Source organism: Xiphophorus couchianus, chromosome 19 (genome assembly GCF_001444195.1).
Source record: "Xiphophorus couchianus chromosome 19, X_couchianus-1.0, whole genome shotgun sequence".
NCBI classification, from domain to species: Eukaryota; Metazoa; Chordata; class Actinopteri; order Cyprinodontiformes; family Poeciliidae; genus Xiphophorus; species Xiphophorus couchianus.
In genome coordinates, this window is record NC_040246.1 from 17,596,628 (window position 1) to 17,616,695 (window position 20,068).

The window sequence follows — 20,068 nt, forward strand, 5'->3', positions numbered from 1 at the left end:
TGGGGACCCGGAGCACTCAAAGAGATGCATGTTTCAATTTTCTTCAGAACATTCTTCTCCTGGAAATTGGTGTCAAACAGTCCTGGCGTGTCAACTACTGTAACGCTTCGGCCTAAGACCTCTCCATCAACCTTCTTACAATCGAGTGTCCAGGAAGATGGACACGCCAGCGACTGGAACACTTCACTTCCTATTATGGTGTTTCCTGTGGCACTCTTCCCTTCTCCGGTTTTCCCCAGCATTACAATCCGGAGTGTGTCCGTGCTGCTCTTCTTCTTCTTCTTAGGTCCTGCAGAAAAGCACAGCAACAACTTTGGTGTCTTTTTTTCTTTTGTTGATGATTCTGTATGGGTCTGAAGTCTGAGGAAACAGTTTGATGACTGTACTATAATCTTAAACAAATTTAACAGCATGAGACTAACATTATGTGGAACATTTTTAATAGGATGGCTCAGATTTGACAAAGACTAGACACCAGTCAGAACAATCCGAGTGTGGAAAACCAAGGAGGAAATATCATGGGGATTTAAGCTAATCCCAGTACAAGCACAGAAAGTCAGTAACATATAATTTCTAGGTTACATAAAATTAATTAAAAAAACATCAGTTTACCATCTGATCTAATCTTTGAAATACTTATTTTATGACTATAGGTTACAATACATACATAAAATTAAAAAGAAACTGAAAACCAGGATCATCATGGTGAAAAATTGATCTTTATTTATGTAAAACAATAAAAAAAGAAAGGCAAACTGATCTAAAAAAGCAAAACAAAAAAAGTCACCAACAGTCAGTATATCAGAATCAATACCACCCATGAAACCTCAAATTTAGAAGCTAGTGTGCTGAGACCATGAATCAAACATCATTAATGTGAAATAAATCAATACGAAAGCTATACAGTTTTGTTATATTTAAAATAGAAAGACTTTTAATTTTCATGTCATTTTTGTCTTTATTTCTAATTTGTAAAATGTCAGAATGTTACAGTTTTTAAAATCAAAGGGAAAAGTGGAAACAAAATCACAATCGTTTCATATTAAATAGATGTACACAATGAAACAATGATGTGCTCCCTCGCCAATCTATTCATCACTGGACTAATGTTTGTGGCTTGATTTCAGAGACAATGTACAGTTTCCCAAGATCCCCTGATTTGGATCCCTTAATATTTAGAGAATTCTCAATATATGGAACAGGATTACACACAACTGCAGTACATAGTTGTAGTTCAACAGTCTTCCAGACAATTAAAAAAAGATTCATACTCATATATAGCATTTCCTTTCGGGAATAAACAGAAAGGTAGCATTTAATTAGACAAATCTATTTTTATCCTATCGAGCATGTTTGTTTACTGATTTAATCTATGCAAAATCAAGTTGACAGAAAAGAAGCTGCTGAAAGCTCTACGTATTTCTACATTAATCAGAGACAGACTGAGAGCTGAATTGGCCCCTCTTGTTTTATTGAATGTGACAATTTTTGCTAACTGATATTGTCAAAGCTCCAACAGCAGCTCCGACTGCAGCTCCAGCAGCGATCCCGACTGCCACTCCGATTGGTCCGCCACACACACCCAGCACACCTCCAATGGCGGCACCGCAGGTCGTGGCCACAGCGATTGTTGGTGCGGTGAGGAATTCGTTTGACTTCTCAGCTCGTCTGCGTGCCTCCTGGTGGTAGTGCATGATCACCTTGGTCTCCTCTCTGCGGTAAACGGTTTCACTGTATTTGGCTCTGAGCTGGTCCAGCTCCCTCTTCTGCTGTTCTTCTGTTTCCTTCAGTATTCGCTCCTTTTCCTTCAATATGGCGGCCTCTGCTTTTTCGAACATTGCATTTGTGTAGTACCCTCCGCCATTGGCCGCAACCATCTCTTCAATCTTGTCTAAAAGCAAGTAGGTCTGCTTTAGATCTTTGATCTCGTTGTTGAAGACGTGGTATCTGCTCTGGCACTTGTCAATCAGGGCTCGCAGGTCTAAGCTCTCTGAAATAAAGTTTTCAATGGTCTGATCCTTCAGCTGGTCTCCATGAGTAAACAGCACCATTGTGTACCTCTGAGCATCTTCTCCAAAGGTGTCCTGGATCATCTTGACGGTATCCTTCTCCTCCTGCGTGAACCTGCCCAACTCAAGAACCACCAGGAAGGCGTGAGGACCCGGAGCGCACAGAGAGATGCACATCTTGATTTTCTTCAACACGTCCTCTTGAGTAAAGTTTGTGTCAAACAATCCTGGAGTGTCAATAACGGCCACATTGCAACCGTTAACGACCCCTCTGGCTTTGTGGCATTCTGCCGTCAGGGAAGATGGAGACAGGTCTGACTCAAAAGCCTCCCTCCCAAGGATGGTGTTTCCTGTGGCACTCTTCCCAACTCCAGTCTTCCCGACTAGAATAATTCTCCTCTCCCTTGGGTCTATTCCGCTTGTGAACCCTGTTGGATAGAAATACACCATTCATCATAACAGTGCTGCACTGTTGGCTGCACTGTGCACACACCAGAAGAAAACTGATCTCCAATGTGATAATACTCTGCCAATGTACCACCAGAAGTAACATGTTTTATTTAGATGCTGTTACAAATGCTACATTCATTTATCAAGTGGATAAAATGTATCCAAACCAACCTGGTCCATGTGCAATCTAAACCTAATTTATGGTTTTGCCAGCCTTGACGACAGTAACCATCTTCAAGTACTGCCAATAGCAAAGAATAAGTTTATTGTCTCATCAGCCCACAAGATCATTTTTGCCAGTTTACCATTGACTCTTGAAGAAATTTTCAGTTTCTGCTCTCTCTTGGGAAGACACTATTTTGCAGGTTAAAACAATTAACTTTTTATCACTGACTACCTTTTTTTAAAATCTATTATTCCTATTTATATCCAGGTATTATGTTTTTCTTTGTAGGTTTTCTAGCCTTTTTCATATTGTCAGGTAGGTTGATTAGTAACAACTTAGGTGCATCAAAGCAAAAATGAATCATAATTCTGGGTCTTTAAAGGCTGGATTTAAAATAAGGTATATTTTAAATGTGATTCATGAGGTTTGTTTTTCTCGTTATTCCTTCAGTTTAGCTAATTTTATAACAACCTTTTTTGTTTTGAGTAAACCTTGTTTGTTTTTCAATCTATGAGCTGGATCTTCAACTTTCAGATCTCTGAGTCACTGCCACAAAAATGCTGTGTCATGCTTAGCTTGTGATGTTTTTTTGTTTGTTGTTTTTAAACAGAAAGAATGTCTAAAAATAGACTCTAAATCTGGACATTTGACAAAAAAAGGCTTCACTTTCCTTTCAGTTTTTCTGCTAAAAGTTTGAGGTGTACTCCTGTTTTTTTGTGTTTTTTTTCCTTTTTAATTAGCTTAATAATTAATAATTTCTTTTTTTTTTCCTTGTGCTTAACAATTAGTAACAATAGTCTGGATAAAACATACTTACTTCTCTAAAAAGTGAGTTATGCTCTTTTAGCAAAAACCAAAAAAACAATTTGGAGTTTTAATTCAAACCACTTCTTTTCTAAAGATGAACTTTAAATCTCAAACAACTGCTAAATTTATCAACTTCCAAAAGATAAATCAGACAGCAATATTTATTTTGGGTCAAGAAATAGTTAACCACATGATCTTCAGGTATGTCTGCAGAGCATAGTGTTGGTAAAAAGTTAAAACATGAACAATTAATATATTTTTAGATTTACCATTAAACCAGCACAATTAATTTCAATCAAAATCCCAACTTTTTTCAAGCTGACATGCTGAAAGTACTGCTGAGATGGATGCATTTGAACAGAAACCAGAAAACACATTCTGAGTTAAGAATGTCAGCCCGACCCTAAACCAAAGGCAAATAAATGAAATTCCTCAGAGTCTTCTCTTACCGGCAAATTTTGTCCCGGACATGTTGACAGTCCCAGCTGTTCCTATCGTTCTTTGTCTTTTTTTGAATGAGCCTGTCTTCCTCACACCTGAGCTATTTTATACCTCCAAGTGGGCGTTCCTTTTGTATCTTTTTTTAGCTGAAAATATGCACGAATAAGTTGAAGTCAAAAGGAAAAAACAAAAAGAACTATTTAAAAAAACCAAGAGTAACCAGATTTCGATAAAGTTAAAGCTCCAGTTTTACGCCTAAAACCTGGTGGGTTATGTTTGCCTCAGGTCAGCTCAGACTAAACTGGGCTGAAGGATCGTCTCTTGAACCAAAACTGGATCTGTTGGTTTGTAGAGCTGAATGAGCTGAAAACATTCCTTTCTAGAAACTTAGCACAACATGAAAATCAAGTTGAAGCAGATGTTTGTGAATCTTTCAGCTCTGCAAAAACTGAACAGGGAGTCAGGCAAAGGTAGGCTGGGGGACACAGTTCTGTAATGTTTGCAGGCATCAATTCTGTGATGAATCCTCTCCAGCATCTCAATCAGGTTGACACCTGGACTTTGACTGAACAGTTGCAGTTGCAACACAATGATTATTTGCTTCTTCAGTCATTTGCTTGCACACGTCAATTTATACTCTGACAGGTTTTTCCACTGTGTAGTTGGTTTGTCTCATGAATCTGATTGGTGCAGCAGCATCCAGCTGCAGAAAGCATGCAGTGAAACCTGTTTCTCTTGTCTTCTTTCTGAGGTAAATCTCACCATGTTTAGAAGTTGGACACAGAAATTTAGCTTGTTTTCTGAAGCAGCACCTGCAACTGTTCCCTTAATTCTGGTCAAGCCACATCAAATAACGAAAAAAATGGTGATGTATAGTTTGACACAGGTGTAATAGGAACAGGACGAAGGGAAAGGGGAGCTGAAACCAGATTAGATTAATACTACTCAGCTCAGTGCAATGCCTGCAAATCACCACAGGGTGCCAGTATTTGCTCAGGATCAATAGGCACATTAAGTTAAAAGTGATGCTGATTGTACGTTGTAGATTTAATGAAAGATTTTTTTTTTACGGGAAAATTTTGCATTTGTTTTTTTTTTTTTTGTTTTTTTAACAGTTGTTCTTGTTGAAAAGAATAGCAATCACGGACATATTGGAAATTATGATATTGATTTCATTATTATTCACTTATTTCTTCTTCCTTTTTGGTAATATTATTTATTTATTTTCTTATTTATTTATAATCTTATTTATCCATTATTTTGAGTGTTATTTTCTACATATGTCTCAGAATGTTTCAGTGATGAATATATTTTGTCTACTTTTAGTTCCTTTTCGTTTTTTTATTTTTTTACTTTTAAATGTCTATTTTATTTATTTACTATTAAGAATCCATTTTATTTATTTGTAGATTTATTTTTTATTAAATATTTTCTTTGTGCATTTAATAAATTAGCACTAGTGTTTCTCTTTTACATTCACAACCCATGTCATTAATAATTGTTTATTTCTGTTGTGCCAATTCCCAGCAAATATTATTTCAAGGCATTTTATAAAACAATTTAATCAAGGAACATAAAATTCATCCATCCATTTATATAGATTCAGTTGAAGCATGTGTACCTGTAGCTCCTAGGTAAAACATCAGTCCTGCCCTCTTTCTTTTACTGAATTAATTTTCCCAAGAGATTTTATCCCCAGTGGAAATCAGATCTCCCTGATGAAAGCAATCTAAATGCTGATAGTCTCCTCTTTGCACAGCCTTCTCTTTGCGTAATAAACATTTACTTCACACTGATGAGTTAAAGTATAAAAGGATTTAAATTTAAAGTCCCAAGCATGGAAAAAAAATGCCCCTCATGGTTTCAGAGTGAACATTGCATTGAGAGCAGCCAGTTATAATAATGAATCATTAGCATACTGTGACATTTCACAGCAGTTGGTGTGTGTTGGGGACCTGCCAAGAATCCGAAGGCTTTCAGACTCACCTTTCACTGTGATTTGTTGTTTTCTTTTTTTTTTCTTTGGACCTACACCTACACTTTTCTTTGGTTCTCTTTTTTATGACTTTAAATACTGAATCCTTCAGCATGTTATTCTAATGTTCAATTCAGCTCAAATGTCAGAAAGGGTTGACGAGGTAGTTGGCTGAAGTTTTTTCATGGAACCAGTCCAGCCGGTTGAATTCAGCTCACTTATATTTGTCTTTCTTCTGCCTGACAAGAGCACAAAATGAGCTGCTAGGCAGTCTGTACATAAAGAAAAGAATCAGCATTTTCTCTGCAGACAGAGACTATAAAGAACCCACAGAATGTTTCTCCCACCACCTTGCTTTACTGCTAGCCTGGTCTTTACACAAAATGGATTTATTATTAAAATCTTTGTCAAAAAGCAGAGGATTTCTTTTTTGTTTTGCCAAACAAAATGACAAGTCCCACAAAATCTTATACATGCTATTCTATAACATCAGATCTTTTCTTGGTAGAGCATTAGTCAGCTCCCTGATGAGGGGTTTACTGAGGCGGAGCTGACTGAAGCACTGCTCCCTCTGGGAGGATGCCAGGAAAGTGAAAATCCTCTGAGTATGGCAGGTTTTTCCACATGATGAGCCCAAGAATGCTTGGTCCAACCTGCTGTTCTCTCGTGTCTCTGCTGCCTGAAAGGAGAAACACACTGCATATAGAATAACACTCTAAATCTACAAAAACATCAACTTTTCATAATTAAGTTTACACATACACAATTTATGAAACTCTGGTTTAAGCAGTTAACTATTTTCAATTCTGAATTGCCACCATGTTTCTAACATAATATAATGATGCTTAAAGAAGTTGTGGTCCTGTGAGATAAAATGAGCTGCTATGACATCAACATGCTAACAACAGAACTGCTTACGTTTGGTACCTGAACAGTAATTCTTATCTTCTGGTCATCCTCACATGACAGGCACAATCACATCTAAGTGGTAGTCCTTCTAACTACTCCTTTTCATTCAAAACTTTTATTCATATCAACATGTGACATGTTCATTTTATTAAGCTGTAAATTAATGCAATAAACACATGTAACACGTTTTCTTATGGCTCCTCCTGATTACCCTTTATAGACAGTTTTTAGTGCCGTTCATAACAATTTTTCATATTTACGATCCAGTCTGTTGTGTCAGATTATTCCCCCTGATTCTTCACTACAACCCTGTTTTCCATTTCATTCCTCTTCACAGATCATTATCGTCATATGTATATAATTATCTCTCTGTATAACACAATGTTTTATCCATTACATCCTCCTCATCACTCCTTGCAATCCCCTTTCATCCCAATATAAATCAATATTTATCATTCTTATCACCCCTCTTCTCTCCTCATTCCTCCTAATCACACTCATCCTCCTAAAATCTTGTTTTGATCCCCTTAGTGTTCTTAACCACATTTATCCCAAACCTTAATATCAGTTTTTGCTTCCTTCTCTTCATCCCTATTCCTCACATTTGTCTTTCTCGTCTCTCTGATTCAGATGTATTTTAATCACACTAATCATCCTTATTCCTCTTCATGTTTCCTGTTCATCCCAGTCGGTCTCTTCATCCCTTTTTAGAGACAGTTTTCAATATTCATTTGGGCCCTCATTTATGTTTACTGACCCTCATCATCATAATGGCATTCATCCATTTTTATGATCAATCGTATAACTATTAATCCCACTTAACCTCTTCACCATTTTTACCTCTTCTGATCATATTCTTTCCTGCTATTTCTCATCTTTATTTCTGAAGCTGTTTAATAACCATAATGCTCCTCATGCCTCAATGAGGCACTCTATTATCCCACTCATCCTCATCATCCGTCTTTATTGTGCTTAATCTAATTATCTTGTCTACAGCCATTTTCATCCCACTCATCTTTTTATATCAAACATCTCTTCCCTTTATTTCTCATCACTTCCTGTTGTTGAAAGATTTCAGTCATTCCTCTGTAGCGGGGCATTCAGCTGAGCGACCCTCTGACTCCAACCAATATTTTCCACATCGTGGCTCAAATTTATCTCCTGAGTTTTCAGCCCTTTTAAGACTCACCTGTAATGTGTTTACAGAGACACAGATGAGTTCATGTGGATGCGTTATGGATCCATTCCTACAGCTGTAAAGGCCTCAGATTGATTATTGAGTTGTAGCAGAAGGCCAGCAGCAGCTTTCTGTTTGAATTATGTTGGTTGCCTCAAGGGAGCATTAAGTCTTGTGTTTGCCTCTCAACTTTCTCCACTACCCCTTCTTCAAATCCTAATGCTGGCTGGTTTCTTTTTCTTTCCTGTGCACTACAACAAGTCAGCTGAAGTTGATGGTCGTCGGACCCAAAGAGGCGAAACAAAGACAATAATTGATGACACGTAGGTGGCAGTTTTGGTTTACAGCATGTTGGATTTAGCATATGCAAACACCAAAACAGAAAAAGCTAAAAATATGCAGAGTACATACTTAAACCTTTAGATTTTTACAGAATACTGACAAAAGCATACATTTCTGATGCAGAGACCTTATTACAAATTTTGTGTATTTCTATTGAAGAAGTAGTTCAGGCCTACTTTGTGATTTACAAAAGTATTGCTATGCCTACATAGACTACTAGCTGAGTATTGAACTTTGCTGCTAATTTTCAGACAGTATAATCAGAGTAAAGTTTTTGCTATCATCTTTCTTTTCTTTTTTAGAAAGTCCCTTAAGAAATATTAATATGAATGTGCATATTCCTCCTACAGTTCAAAAATGTCTTAAAACTTTTCAGGGACACTGGGGTATTTTTTGAGAACAGCTCTTAGCTGAACGTGCGTCATCTCAAATGTCCCAGACGGTCCTGCATCAAAAACCTTTGTTCCTCAATAGCTGACAGAACCACATTGAGAGATTACTTCAGGAAATTTAGTCAAGCTCGACATTGCAGAATTACACAGATGCCATATCAAGCTTCACTATGAAAAAACCCCCCAAAAAACAAGCCTTATGTTAACCCTGTTCAGAAGTGGTGTCCACTTCTCTGTGCTCAGAGGGATCTGGGACAAACCATCACACAGTGGAAAGCAGACTGTGGTCAGATAGATCAGCGTTCCAGCTTTTTGTTGGAATTAACAGAGCAAAGAAGAATCCAGTCCCAAATCCAGGCTCTGTGGGCTTTGCCCTTGGCAAAGCTCACTTCCAATTCAATGTGTTATGGAGGCATTAATAGAGAAAAGTCCAGTAGGGATCGTAGAACAACAAACGCCTTGAGGAACAAGTCTTTTTCAATCATGTAAATGCAATTTTTTTTATGCAGGTGACCACATTTGGCACACATGTCCAAAGGCCTGAGGACGAACACAACATAAAGATATTTATGTTGTAACTGTTTACTCATTGAGGCTTTACTATCCTTTGTTTTCTAAAACCAGGCTTTGTTGGAAGGATTCTTTTTTTAATCTCCTCAGACTGCTGCACCCTGAACCTTCTCTCACAGTAAAATCAGCAGCTCTATAGCCCTTTTTATGAGGTTAATCGTTAGTGCAACATGTGCATGGGCGTGCTGTAATTGGCAGATTCACAACAGTAACTTCCAGCATGGGCAATAGAAGCATTGAGGCTTCCCTCTGTTCCCCAGCTCATGCATTTGACATCCACGAGGAGCTGAGCTTTATTAACCGAGACCATCTCACTCTGATGTATAAATGCAGAATTAAAGACCTGAGGAATAGTTTCCATGGATGTCAGCTTCTTAAGGGTTTATGTGAAATTAGGCACAATTTCACACAAACATTTGAATCATAAGATTCAAACCATAATCCTCATTAAACATTAAACCTAATGTGTAGAAAGTGTAAGCAGATGAAAATGTGTATTTAAATAAAGTCAGAACAATGTGATTAATTTTAATAAGAAGAATGTTTGTCCTACATATTGCATGTTATACCAGATGTTCATATACTGTACATCTGTTGATGTTGGATTCAATTGGGTGATGAGTAGGTGAAAATCATGGTTCACATTAGGAGATCAGAAAATAAGACAATTTAATTTGTAATTCATCTCATAAAAATGTTTAAATGTCCTTTGGTCCATCATCCATCTATCTATTTCCTTCTTTCTAGTTGAGGTGACATCATAGGACAGTAACCCAAGCATCACTCTTCTACACGGGGCAGGTGATTTCCTGCCCTAGAGAGATACCCTTCCAGTGGGATGTGATCAGATAACATCCAACCAGAGGCCTCCAGAAGGAATTCTGATCAGATGAGCTATCTTAGGCATTGCACACACTCAGCCGGATTTTTATAAAAACAAATATCTCTGCCACATTGTTTAAAAATGATTATATTTTACACACTGAATCGCTTTCAAATAAGATTTCATCTACACACCAATCTAAGCCTGAGGATGGTTTTAAACATGCTGTGGGCATAGGGTGCAGTGTAGAGCAAAGCTGAAAGCTACGTCAACCAATCTGACTGCTTGTTAGGAATTAAACATAGTAGCAGGAAAGTCATTTTGTATAGACAGATATATAGACTGAACTACTTTTAAATAGCGTATTAGAATATAAAGTTATTAAAACACAAGACAATGTCGATTGGGAATCATGTTAAAGCAGGTATGTGAATATATCAGCACATTACTTGTCACAGATTAATGCATGGGACTCCAAATCTCTGTTTTCCCATATACACACATAAACACAAATAGTTTTCTAAAATCTCCTCTTTGGTGGAAGTTTCTACAAATAATAGTTTTTACTGAGTTTTACTGTGGATGAAAGGTCAATACACATACATATTTATTTGTTTTCCTAGATATTTGGTGACGTGTAGATTAGGCTTCAGGTAACTGCTTTCATTCTCTTATCGTTTGCCTCTCTGGTTTAGTTCAATACTCCCCAAACCAACACCTATGTTGTCTCTTGTAACTTTTTCTTTTAACAAAGAAACAAACTTCAGACCACACTCTCCACCTCCTGGGACATCCCAGGCCATTCAACTCAAACATCCCTCTCTTCTGCAGCAGCACCTCGCATCCAATGTGGCCTCTGGCCAGAACATACACATAATTCTTGCAGTGAGTTCCGGGTTTGTTCCTGGTGCAATTCCCAATGGAGCGTGCTTGGAGAACCTCCAGTAGGCATCCAGGAGCCATTCTGATTACAATTAATCACCTCTGATGAGGCTCTCTCATAGGATGCAGCTCCTTATCTTCAAGGCAGAGCCCAGCCACCCTGCAGAGGAAGCTCATTTCAGCCACTTCTGTCCAGAATCTCGTTTCACTCATGATTTTTTTCTAAAGACAATGGTGAGGGTTGAACCATAGATGGACTACTGAATCCCGAGCGTCATCTTTCAGCTTGGCTCCTTTTTCGTCACCACAGATTGGAATAACATGCTCATCACTGTAAGATATCCAGAAGAGGAACCATGCTAACAAGCAAAATAAAAACTAGAAGTGCAGAGCTGAAACAAACTGAGCCGATGATAATTTAACACTACATTTAATCGCCAAATTACCAGTTTGGGCTGGTAAATATGGTAGATGGGCCAAAAGGGAAAAGTAAGTTCCATGTTCCCCTGCTGAGACTGAGACAAACAGCACTGCAGCTACCTGTTCCTTATTGGACCAAATGGACCATAATCAAGACAAATGTGGTCTGCTGCTTCGATTACATCCATATGGCTGGGGGCTTGTGCAGACTCTCATGTTTCAGCTCAATCAAATCAATAAGTTATTTATCGCCACCAACACTCCGATGATGCTGAGAACGGTGGGGGTGTGCACAATTCATTTGGCCTCTCAATAATCAGAAGTGTTTTATGGCTTTCCTCTGAACAGCAGAGCATAATTTCCCACTGAGCAGAACTGCTGGGGATCCTTCATAGATCTCAGAGCGGTGAGCTGTTTTACAGGAGTGATCGGAGCCTCATTGGTCAATTTCATTTTATTTAAAATAAAATCCATGCTCAAAGCAATTTCAAATAAAACTTTTCCTGGGAAACAAGACTTCTGTTTTGTCAGAGGAAAATAAACATTAGGTCAGCAGCAGTTAGTCAAACAGTTTGGCTTAAGGCGAGCTCCTAACAGGGTGGTAAACCATCTCAACCCTGATCAGCCTTTGAATTAATCAGAGGAAACAGTAGGAGGGGGGAAACTGTGGAACAGTATGCAAATCTGTTGCTCTGCAGCAAAAATTGTTTTCACCCAAAGCTTCACATCCTCTTTTGATCAGAAACCACCTATAATGCTAACTATGTTTTAGAGTCAGTTACTATGGTGATATGAATAGGTAGGTGCAGATGCAGCTTTTGCTAACGTATTCCCCTGGAAATGTGTCACATTACAACTTCAAAGTATTTTAATGGGACTTTGTTTGACTAATCAAAAAGCTGTTCAGATTAAAATCTTAATAGTGTGGCATGCATTTTTATTCAGCCCTACTTAATCTAACACTCTTAAATAAAACCCAGAGCAACCAATTGCCTTATTTTTTGTGAACGTCTCAAAGGTTGTGTTAGAGGGGATGTGTGACAAGTCAGGGAGAAAGTTGTGAAGTAGTTTAAAGGGCAGTAGATCCTTAAAACAAGTTTAGGAAATCTGGTGGAGTTTGTTTAAATCAACATCAGAAAAAAATGTAAGCGTACAAACATGCAGATGAATTTGTCATGAGAACTGTTAATAGTCAGGCATTCTGCAAATCTGCTTTTTATGGGAAAGTGGATAGAAGCTATAAATCAGAGATATATACGCAGCTAGAGCAGCAATGGAGGAAAAGAATGGAGTAGTCAAAGTCTTGAGTTAAATCCAATAAGGAATATCTGACAACACTTAAATTATATTCAGCTAGAGGTAGAGATATTTCTCAAAAACTGGCAAATTGGCAAAGTTTTCAGTCTGTACTGTAGATATGCAGATATGAACTCCAAAGGTTCATATCACAGTTGCAACTGCAGCAAACAGTGTTTGTATAGTAAACAGTCCCCTTGAATACTATTTTCTGAATAAAATGCATGCCAAACTTGTCAGACCTTTATTTAAAAAAAAACAAAAAACATGTGTAGTTTTCATTCCACCTTATAACCTTGCATGGTTTTTTTTTCTTTACCACATACAGTTCCAATAAAATAGTTTGTGGTTGGAATGTGTGAAAATGAGTAGATTAAAAGTTTAATGAGCATGACTAGTTTTGGAAGGTTTAACTTCACGGTGTTTGCTCTTGTTGTAATTTGCTTGATTATTTTTACTGATATCCCCCTGACTGAGACCATTACCTGAAAAATACCAGACCATTTGTTAAGACAAATCTATGGAAACATTTCTGAGGATTCGGAATCTTTAAGCATAGCTAAGTAAGCTATGAACTCTGTCTGTTCTACTACTAAATGATAAGAATTGTGCCAAAAGTCTTATGACAGGAAGAGTAAATGAGTGCGCCACACACCCACTTGTTGTGGGTTAAAACTGACGAGCAACTTGTACAAAGCCAATGAGCTACAGCATACAAACATGGAGTTAACCATGCAGACATCTCCACTAAAAACATATCTAATTTACAGATAAAGTTGCATTTTTCTATAAAAGCATTCTACAGGAAACAGCAAATCTGTTTACAGTTCAGAGCTTATCAGGAACAAGCAGCATTATGGTTATCAGTGAGTTGGGAAACAAGAGCAAAGTTTAACTTCAAAATGGATGAATGAAGTTTGGACCTGATTTTCTTTACTGCTGGCACTTTTCACTAGATAGAAAAACAATATTTAAAATCACCAACACAGTGCCTTGTTTTAAAGTTAACTAGGTTTGTATTCTGTATCCGTACATCTGATAAAGCAGATCACAGCCCTGAGCTGGGTTTAGCTCATATTTCTCCAATAGCGCAATTTTTTCCAAGTTTTTACATCACAATTACTTATGGGGTACCACAGGGTTCAGTGCTTGGGACTGGTCTATCTGAAATTATTGCACATAATGGAATTAATATCCACTGTTAATTTGACGCATTTATTGGACATATGGGGATGGGCATCATTTTTCACTTGAGCAACATTGCCAAAATTAGAAGTATTCACTCCATGAGTAAAAAATTGAACAAAAAAACTAATAAAAAAGTCTAGATCACTTTGAGGTTGAACTATTGTAATTCTGTGAACAAAAAAAAGCTTCATGCTAAAGCCAATCATTAAATATTAAAATATAAACCTCTGAATACTCAAGTTTCAATCATATCAAAGATCTGCTTGTACCATGTGTTGCAAACAGAGCACTTCCCTCCCAAAACTGTTTTCCCAACAAGCAAAGTCTATGAGATTTACTTTATTTATTCTAAGCACTTTTCTTCCCACTGCAAATTTTACACTCTCAGCTCTATATGTATGCATTATTCACAGTTATTGCTGCCATTAACTTGTGTTCTGAGTTTTTACTATTGGGAGAAATGATGACTCACAGACAGGCAATGCAAAACTTTATTTGCTCTTTCTCATGCAAAACCCCAATATTTAAAGGGTCTGTCAGGTGCAAAAAAAAATCAAAAAAATCACAGAACTCTCACGCAGGAAGGTGAGGGGTGTTATGCTTCCTACGGGACGAAAACTTTACTGAGCAGGTTGTAAGCCATGGACAATGTGGTCAACATTCCTAGCATGTAGGAAAGCCCTCTGCTGGGCTGGGGAAAGGCCAGGATGTAGGCAAAACTGTGGAAGATCCGAGAGGCTGTGAATACACGGAAGTGAATCAAAGCGGAGGAGAGGTCGGGTCCAGACAGGGCGTAAAGCAGACCGATGAAGAAGAATGGAATGATGTTCTCCAGGTCGTTGTGGTGACACCTGCAGGATTTAAAAAAAAAAAGAAAAAAGTGGTACATCTTTTCAAGACTACAGATTATTTTCAAGCATTTCATTTCAGCTATTTATATTTATAAAGGGTTTGCATACAAGAGCAAATCCTTTATCATTTCAGGAAGTAGTAGCAGGATCTGGTAATGGCAGTTGATGCCCTATTTGTCGCATAATGCATGTGGAAATGTACTTTTTCTTCATCAGAACAATTTAGAAGATGAAATAAACCTTTACAGGAAGACTGCACCAACATTGCTCATTTTCTGGGAGTCTGATGCAAACGGCCAACAGTTTCTGACAGAGTTTCTGACTGTTTTACTGTCAAACACTGGTTTGTCAGACACAAACCAGTTTACTGTGAGAAACTGGCTTGTCAGACACAAATCTGTTCCCCGAGGGACAAACACAAGCAGAGTGGCGTGTTGCCTTCTTATCAGAGGTGACTAAGAGCATGAAACACAGTGCCAGCTCTACGGGTCACTGTGAGGCTTTCAAACTTCATCTTCAAGAGGAAGGAGGAAATCATGTGTTAAACTAGGAACACCAACAGGCAGTGGAGGATGTCCCCCAATGCTCCGATTTTTAGGAGCTGTAAAATAAGTCATTAACACACCTGGTGAGCATGTGTTGGCAGGTGTTTTTAATGGCCTGTTGCATAATATAAAAGTACCATTTTGAAATCGAAGTGGAGAATGTGCGAGCAGCTTCCTCTACAAACATCTGCATGAGTCAGCAAAATCAAAAACACAGTAACTGCCAAAACAATGATTAAGAAAAACAGTCCAAAGGTAAATCTGAGAATGCCAGACTTGAAATATGTTTAGGAATGATGCAAATACATCTCATAAGTCACTGAGTCACGATGATATTCATATGGTCTAAAAGTATCAGTTTCTCAGGAGTAACACATTATTCGCAGTAAGATGCAAACAAATAATCTCTGAGTATTCTTTTTTTTTTTTTTTTTTTTCTCTGAAGCGTTTTTACGGCACTAGTGGCTTGTATTTTTTCTACAGTAGGCTGACAGGAAACAGGGAAGGAGAGGGGGGAAGACATGCGGCAAAGGTCGTCGGGACCGGGAGTCGAACCCGCGACGTCCACGTCGAGGACTAAGGCCTCCAAACGTGGGGCGTGCAAACCCCCTGCGCCACCACAGCACGTCCCATCTCTGAGTATTCTTGACTAAGTAAATAATCACCCCCGCCTTTCTCTTACTGGAAGTCAGATAACAGAGGCAACATGTTCTGGAAGGAACCCAGCCATTCCTCTCCACACTTACACCCTGCAGCTCCTCCTGAGGGGTTTCCAGACCAGAAGGGATTTAAAATCCCTCCGTGGAGTTCTGGATGTGCCCTCGCGTATCCTTCCATTGGGTTTGCTGTTGGAAAACTTCCACATGGTGGAACATTTTAGGTCTCATTGCCGTAGATAAGGGTTGGAGCACACGGTGGATAGCCGAGAAAAGCCAGAGCTTCACCATCCAGTTTGGCTTCTTTACCACAATAAAAAACAGAGCAATGAAATCATTGCTGCAGAAGAGCCCTGATCTGTACATCTATCTCCTGCTCCATTTTACCATCACTCATGTGAAAAAAAACAACAAATATTGGAACTCTTTTGTAGATTCACTTCTACACTGCAGGGAGCAGTGTAGAAGTGCCAAAGTTCTAAACCTTCACAGATTTAGAACTTTGGCCTCCCAAAGCCTTAAAGCCAAAAACGCTGACACAGCTCATGCTGCATTGATCCAGAGACTGAATGGATGGTTCGCACTCCTACAACAATTCAAAATAAAGTCAGTAAATAATGCTTTTATTAAAGCTAACCAAATCAGCCACATTGACTTGATCTCTGTATGTGCACTTGAAACCATACAGGTTTTAATTACAGACACATGAGGAGAGGTCTATTTTATTGACTTTTTTTTTTTTTAATGTGTTGGAGTTTTATAATGGAAATATTTCTCTGTTAGATTCCCTCCTCCACTCCTTCAAGTTGAGGGATTTCAAATTCCAGTCAAGAGCCAAAACTATCTGGAGCAGCCGGTATAAAAGGCATAGCATCTCACCTTTGAGCTCGCTCCACATCTGGATGACTCTTCAGCAACTTCTTCTTTTCGTCATCAGACTTTCTGGCAACATCTTCTTCGTTAGAGAAGGACTGAAAGGAGAGATGACGTGCACATATTTCAGTGTTTTATATCTGCATTCCAGGAATTCCAGAACCAGCAGCAGAAAAAAGGGAGAGCGCACTTTGAGTCGAAACTGTTGCAAAAAGTGGCCAAAACATTTTTTGTTATTGGTCTTCAGTTCTGAAACTTTTGCACTGAATGATGAGTTTTGACATGTAGGGCGACATCAGACTGGACCGACTGGTTGGCAGAAATACTAATATCATCTCACAAACCATTGTGACCAATTAGTAAGTACAGACTTGAAACCTTAAAATAAAGAAACTGTTCTAAAAGGACAGTAACCCATTTGTGTTACTTACCCCTCTGGTGAGGCGGAAGTACACAGTCACTGGACCCATTAGCATCATCTTGAATGTGACAATAGCAGCATAGGTGGCGAAAGCCTTGAATACCTCGTTTTCAATGAGTGCAGCCATTTCTACAGATTAACACCTGGTGAAGGTGGAAGAGGAGGCAGCAGGGTGTTGCTTTTAGCTGTAAAAAGCTGTTAGACTGAAGCTGTTTTTCATGTACTGTCAACACCTCATGCAGCAACTTTACAAAGACCTCATGCATTTACACAGCAAATACAGTCACCAAATGCTTGAAACAAAACAAGCTTCAGTGAACCCGCTCACCATTATACACTGACCCACATCAAGTTCATAAAAAATACAAAGCAATTAGGGAACAAACAAGCCAAAAGTCATAAATCATGAAAAAACTTACAGTGTTCCTGCTCTGTTGTCTCTTGGCAGTGACTCTGCAGAAGTGGAGCAGTCTGGACATGTTGCATAAGGACACCTCCCAGTTCACACAGTGGGTGGGATTCAGTTACACTTCCTGTTTGGAGCTGACCTGCTCAATTTCTCAGCCAATGAAAACTTCTCTTAGTGCAAAGACACACATTTTGAATTTGAACTTTTAGGTTTTGTGCTTGATTATTGTGTGAGTGACCACATAATACATTACAAAGAGTTTTGCTAGTTTAAAAGATTATTTTCTAAATAAGCAAAAAAACAAACAAACAAACTAAAAAGACATTTTCACTGCATTTGTCACCAGAACTGATCAGTAAATTTTTTTTGTTTGTTTTTTTTAACTCTTATCATCAGTGAAGGTATATATCTTTGAAAGTGCCCAGCTGGACTCAGTATAAATCTAATTAGCAGGCTGGTTGTTATCAAAGAGAGAGAGACATTACTTTCTCTTCTGCTAGCAGTGCTTAGCTTTAAAAAACAACATGCAGCCATAATAAATTTGTATCAAGCTGGCCTCACATCTAAGAAACTGCTCCAGTTGATTGAACTGTTTTCTGGATCATCAAGCTGACAGACATAGCTACATGTTTAATGATGACCAAGAAGGCAGGGCAAATTCCTGGATCATCTCCCTTCTGACAAGGGAGCTGTAGATAATCATGATGTGGCCACTTCAGAAATTGCTCAATATTTGCAGTAAGTGAGTGATGTAATGCCAACTGGACAAGAACTCTAGCAACTTGTCTAAGATAACTGTTGAGGACAGATTGAAATTTTCCCAGAAATGCAAGGAAGGATTCCAGAAGACTGGTGAGAAGTTATTTTCCAATGAACTTTCTTCTGATTGTTTGGGACATTTGGAACATCTTTTGTCTGGGGATTTCATCTCATCCAAGAGGCTGGGCTTCCTCCCAAATCTGAAAACTAACGCAAAAAACATCCAGGTTTCTTCTTAACCTGGTAGGTGAGTCAGGTGAGTTCAAATTTATTCAGTACATCTATGACATCTATGATAGATGGGGCTGCAGATAAAAAGTCTCTAAGATTTTAGTTTAAATATCTGAAGATACTGATTTAGTGACTTATTCATCCTCACTGGAAAAATTAGACTTTACTATTTGTTTTTATACTGGTGGCCACTGCTCTTTGATGCTCAATTTCAGTCTTAAACAATTTTTTGTTCACGGTTGTGCTCTGATTCTTTTCTTTAATGTCTTTTTCCGTGATTCACAATTTCAAACACAGAATCAAATATAATCATTGTGAGCTGCAACTACAAACATGATTGAAATGCAAAAGTTGTAAAAATGATGCCCTTAAAGGTGAAGGAGACTCAGAGGTAGATGCTCTCCATACTGAACAGCTTCTTGCCCTTTGGGCCAATCAGAGGCCTCCGTCTTGTGATTGACCTCTGATGCTCTGTGAGAACTAAGGGGAGGGAACATTGATGCTGTTACTAGTTGTAAGAATGTTCATGCCAAAGGGATCTATTCCTCCTGCCCATTGATCTGACGCCTGCAATGAATTTATTTCTCAGTCTTTGTTGAAAGACCCCACTACTCTATCTCATCAGCAAGGATGGATTATCTGCTGGAGCAACACATAGGGTCTCTGACTCTCATTAGTAAATGATAGATGAAGTTGGAGATAAGATCTCTTATATTTTACTACCTCATAAGATCTCTTTAAAACTTGCACCGGGTCTCTAAGGTATATAGAGAAGGAATAAAAACACAAAATTACCTCAAATATGTATTAAAGCAAATATATAAAGTGGATAAAGTGGTTTGTTTGTCTCTCCTTGTCTAAATAAACTGCATTGTATCTTCTTTCGTACTCTGTGCCTCCTCAGCAGCAGGAGGTCTAACAGCCCTGAGATGTTTTGGAGCTCAGACTCTCTGGTCTGTTTCCAGAACCTGCAGCCCCGGCGGCATTTCACTAAGACAGCAGGACCCAGACAATCCATCAAAATTCGTCCTCCTCTTGTCTTCAGTGCTCAGGGTGTTTCCTGTTGTCACTACAGGATTTAACAGTCTTGCTCCTCTGTGTCTCACTGCAGATGGGACAGTCTGAATATAACTTGATGCCCTCACAGGGCTTTATTACCTGAATGTGCTCAGACAGCGGAGAGGAGCGCAGGTCCAAATGCTTCGGATTCATTAACGATGGCACTGTCCCAATACAGTTAATTTAGACATTTCACAGCCCTGTTTATCTGTGTTAGAAACTGGTGTAAGGAACTTTAGATAATTAAAAATAACAGAACAGATTTGCTGTTATAAATCAAATCTGCACAAAAATCTGATGTTGTTCAGGATATTGGATTATTTTGAATTTAGAAGGTAATAATTGTCTTATTTCAATTACATTTTAACCCGACTTAGCTTCCAGTTCAGTTCAGTACATTTAGAAAGTGATATTTTG

At 38.4% G+C, this 20,068-nt stretch overlaps 2 protein-coding genes across 2 annotated transcripts; both read right to left on the minus strand.

Annotated features, from left to right (window-relative positions):
• Positions 1-697: 697 nt before the first annotated feature.
• Positions 698-4,520, minus strand: LOC114134260 (GTPase IMAP family member 7-like). Its single transcript, XM_028000735.1, has 2 exons — positions 3,882-4,520; positions 698-2,437 (listed from the first exon to the last, which is right to left on the minus strand). Exons 1-2 carry the CDS (start codon positions 3,901-3,903, stop codon positions 1,470-1,472), a joined length of 990 nt encoding a protein of 329 aa, XP_027856536.1. The 5' UTR covers positions 3,904-4,520; the 3' UTR covers positions 698-1,469.
• Positions 4,521-14,326: 9,806 nt separating this feature from the next.
• On the minus strand, positions 14,327-17,751 carry mgst1.2 (microsomal glutathione S-transferase 1.2). The gene is made up of 4 exons (XM_027999802.1): positions 17,613-17,751; positions 17,204-17,336; positions 16,779-16,870; positions 14,327-14,698 (listed from the first exon to the last, which is right to left on the minus strand). Exons 2-4 carry the CDS (start codon positions 17,318-17,320, stop codon positions 14,452-14,454), a joined length of 456 nt encoding a protein of 151 aa, XP_027855603.1. The 5' UTR covers positions 17,321-17,336; positions 17,613-17,751; the 3' UTR covers positions 14,327-14,451.
• Positions 17,752-20,068: the final 2,317 nt, after the last annotated feature.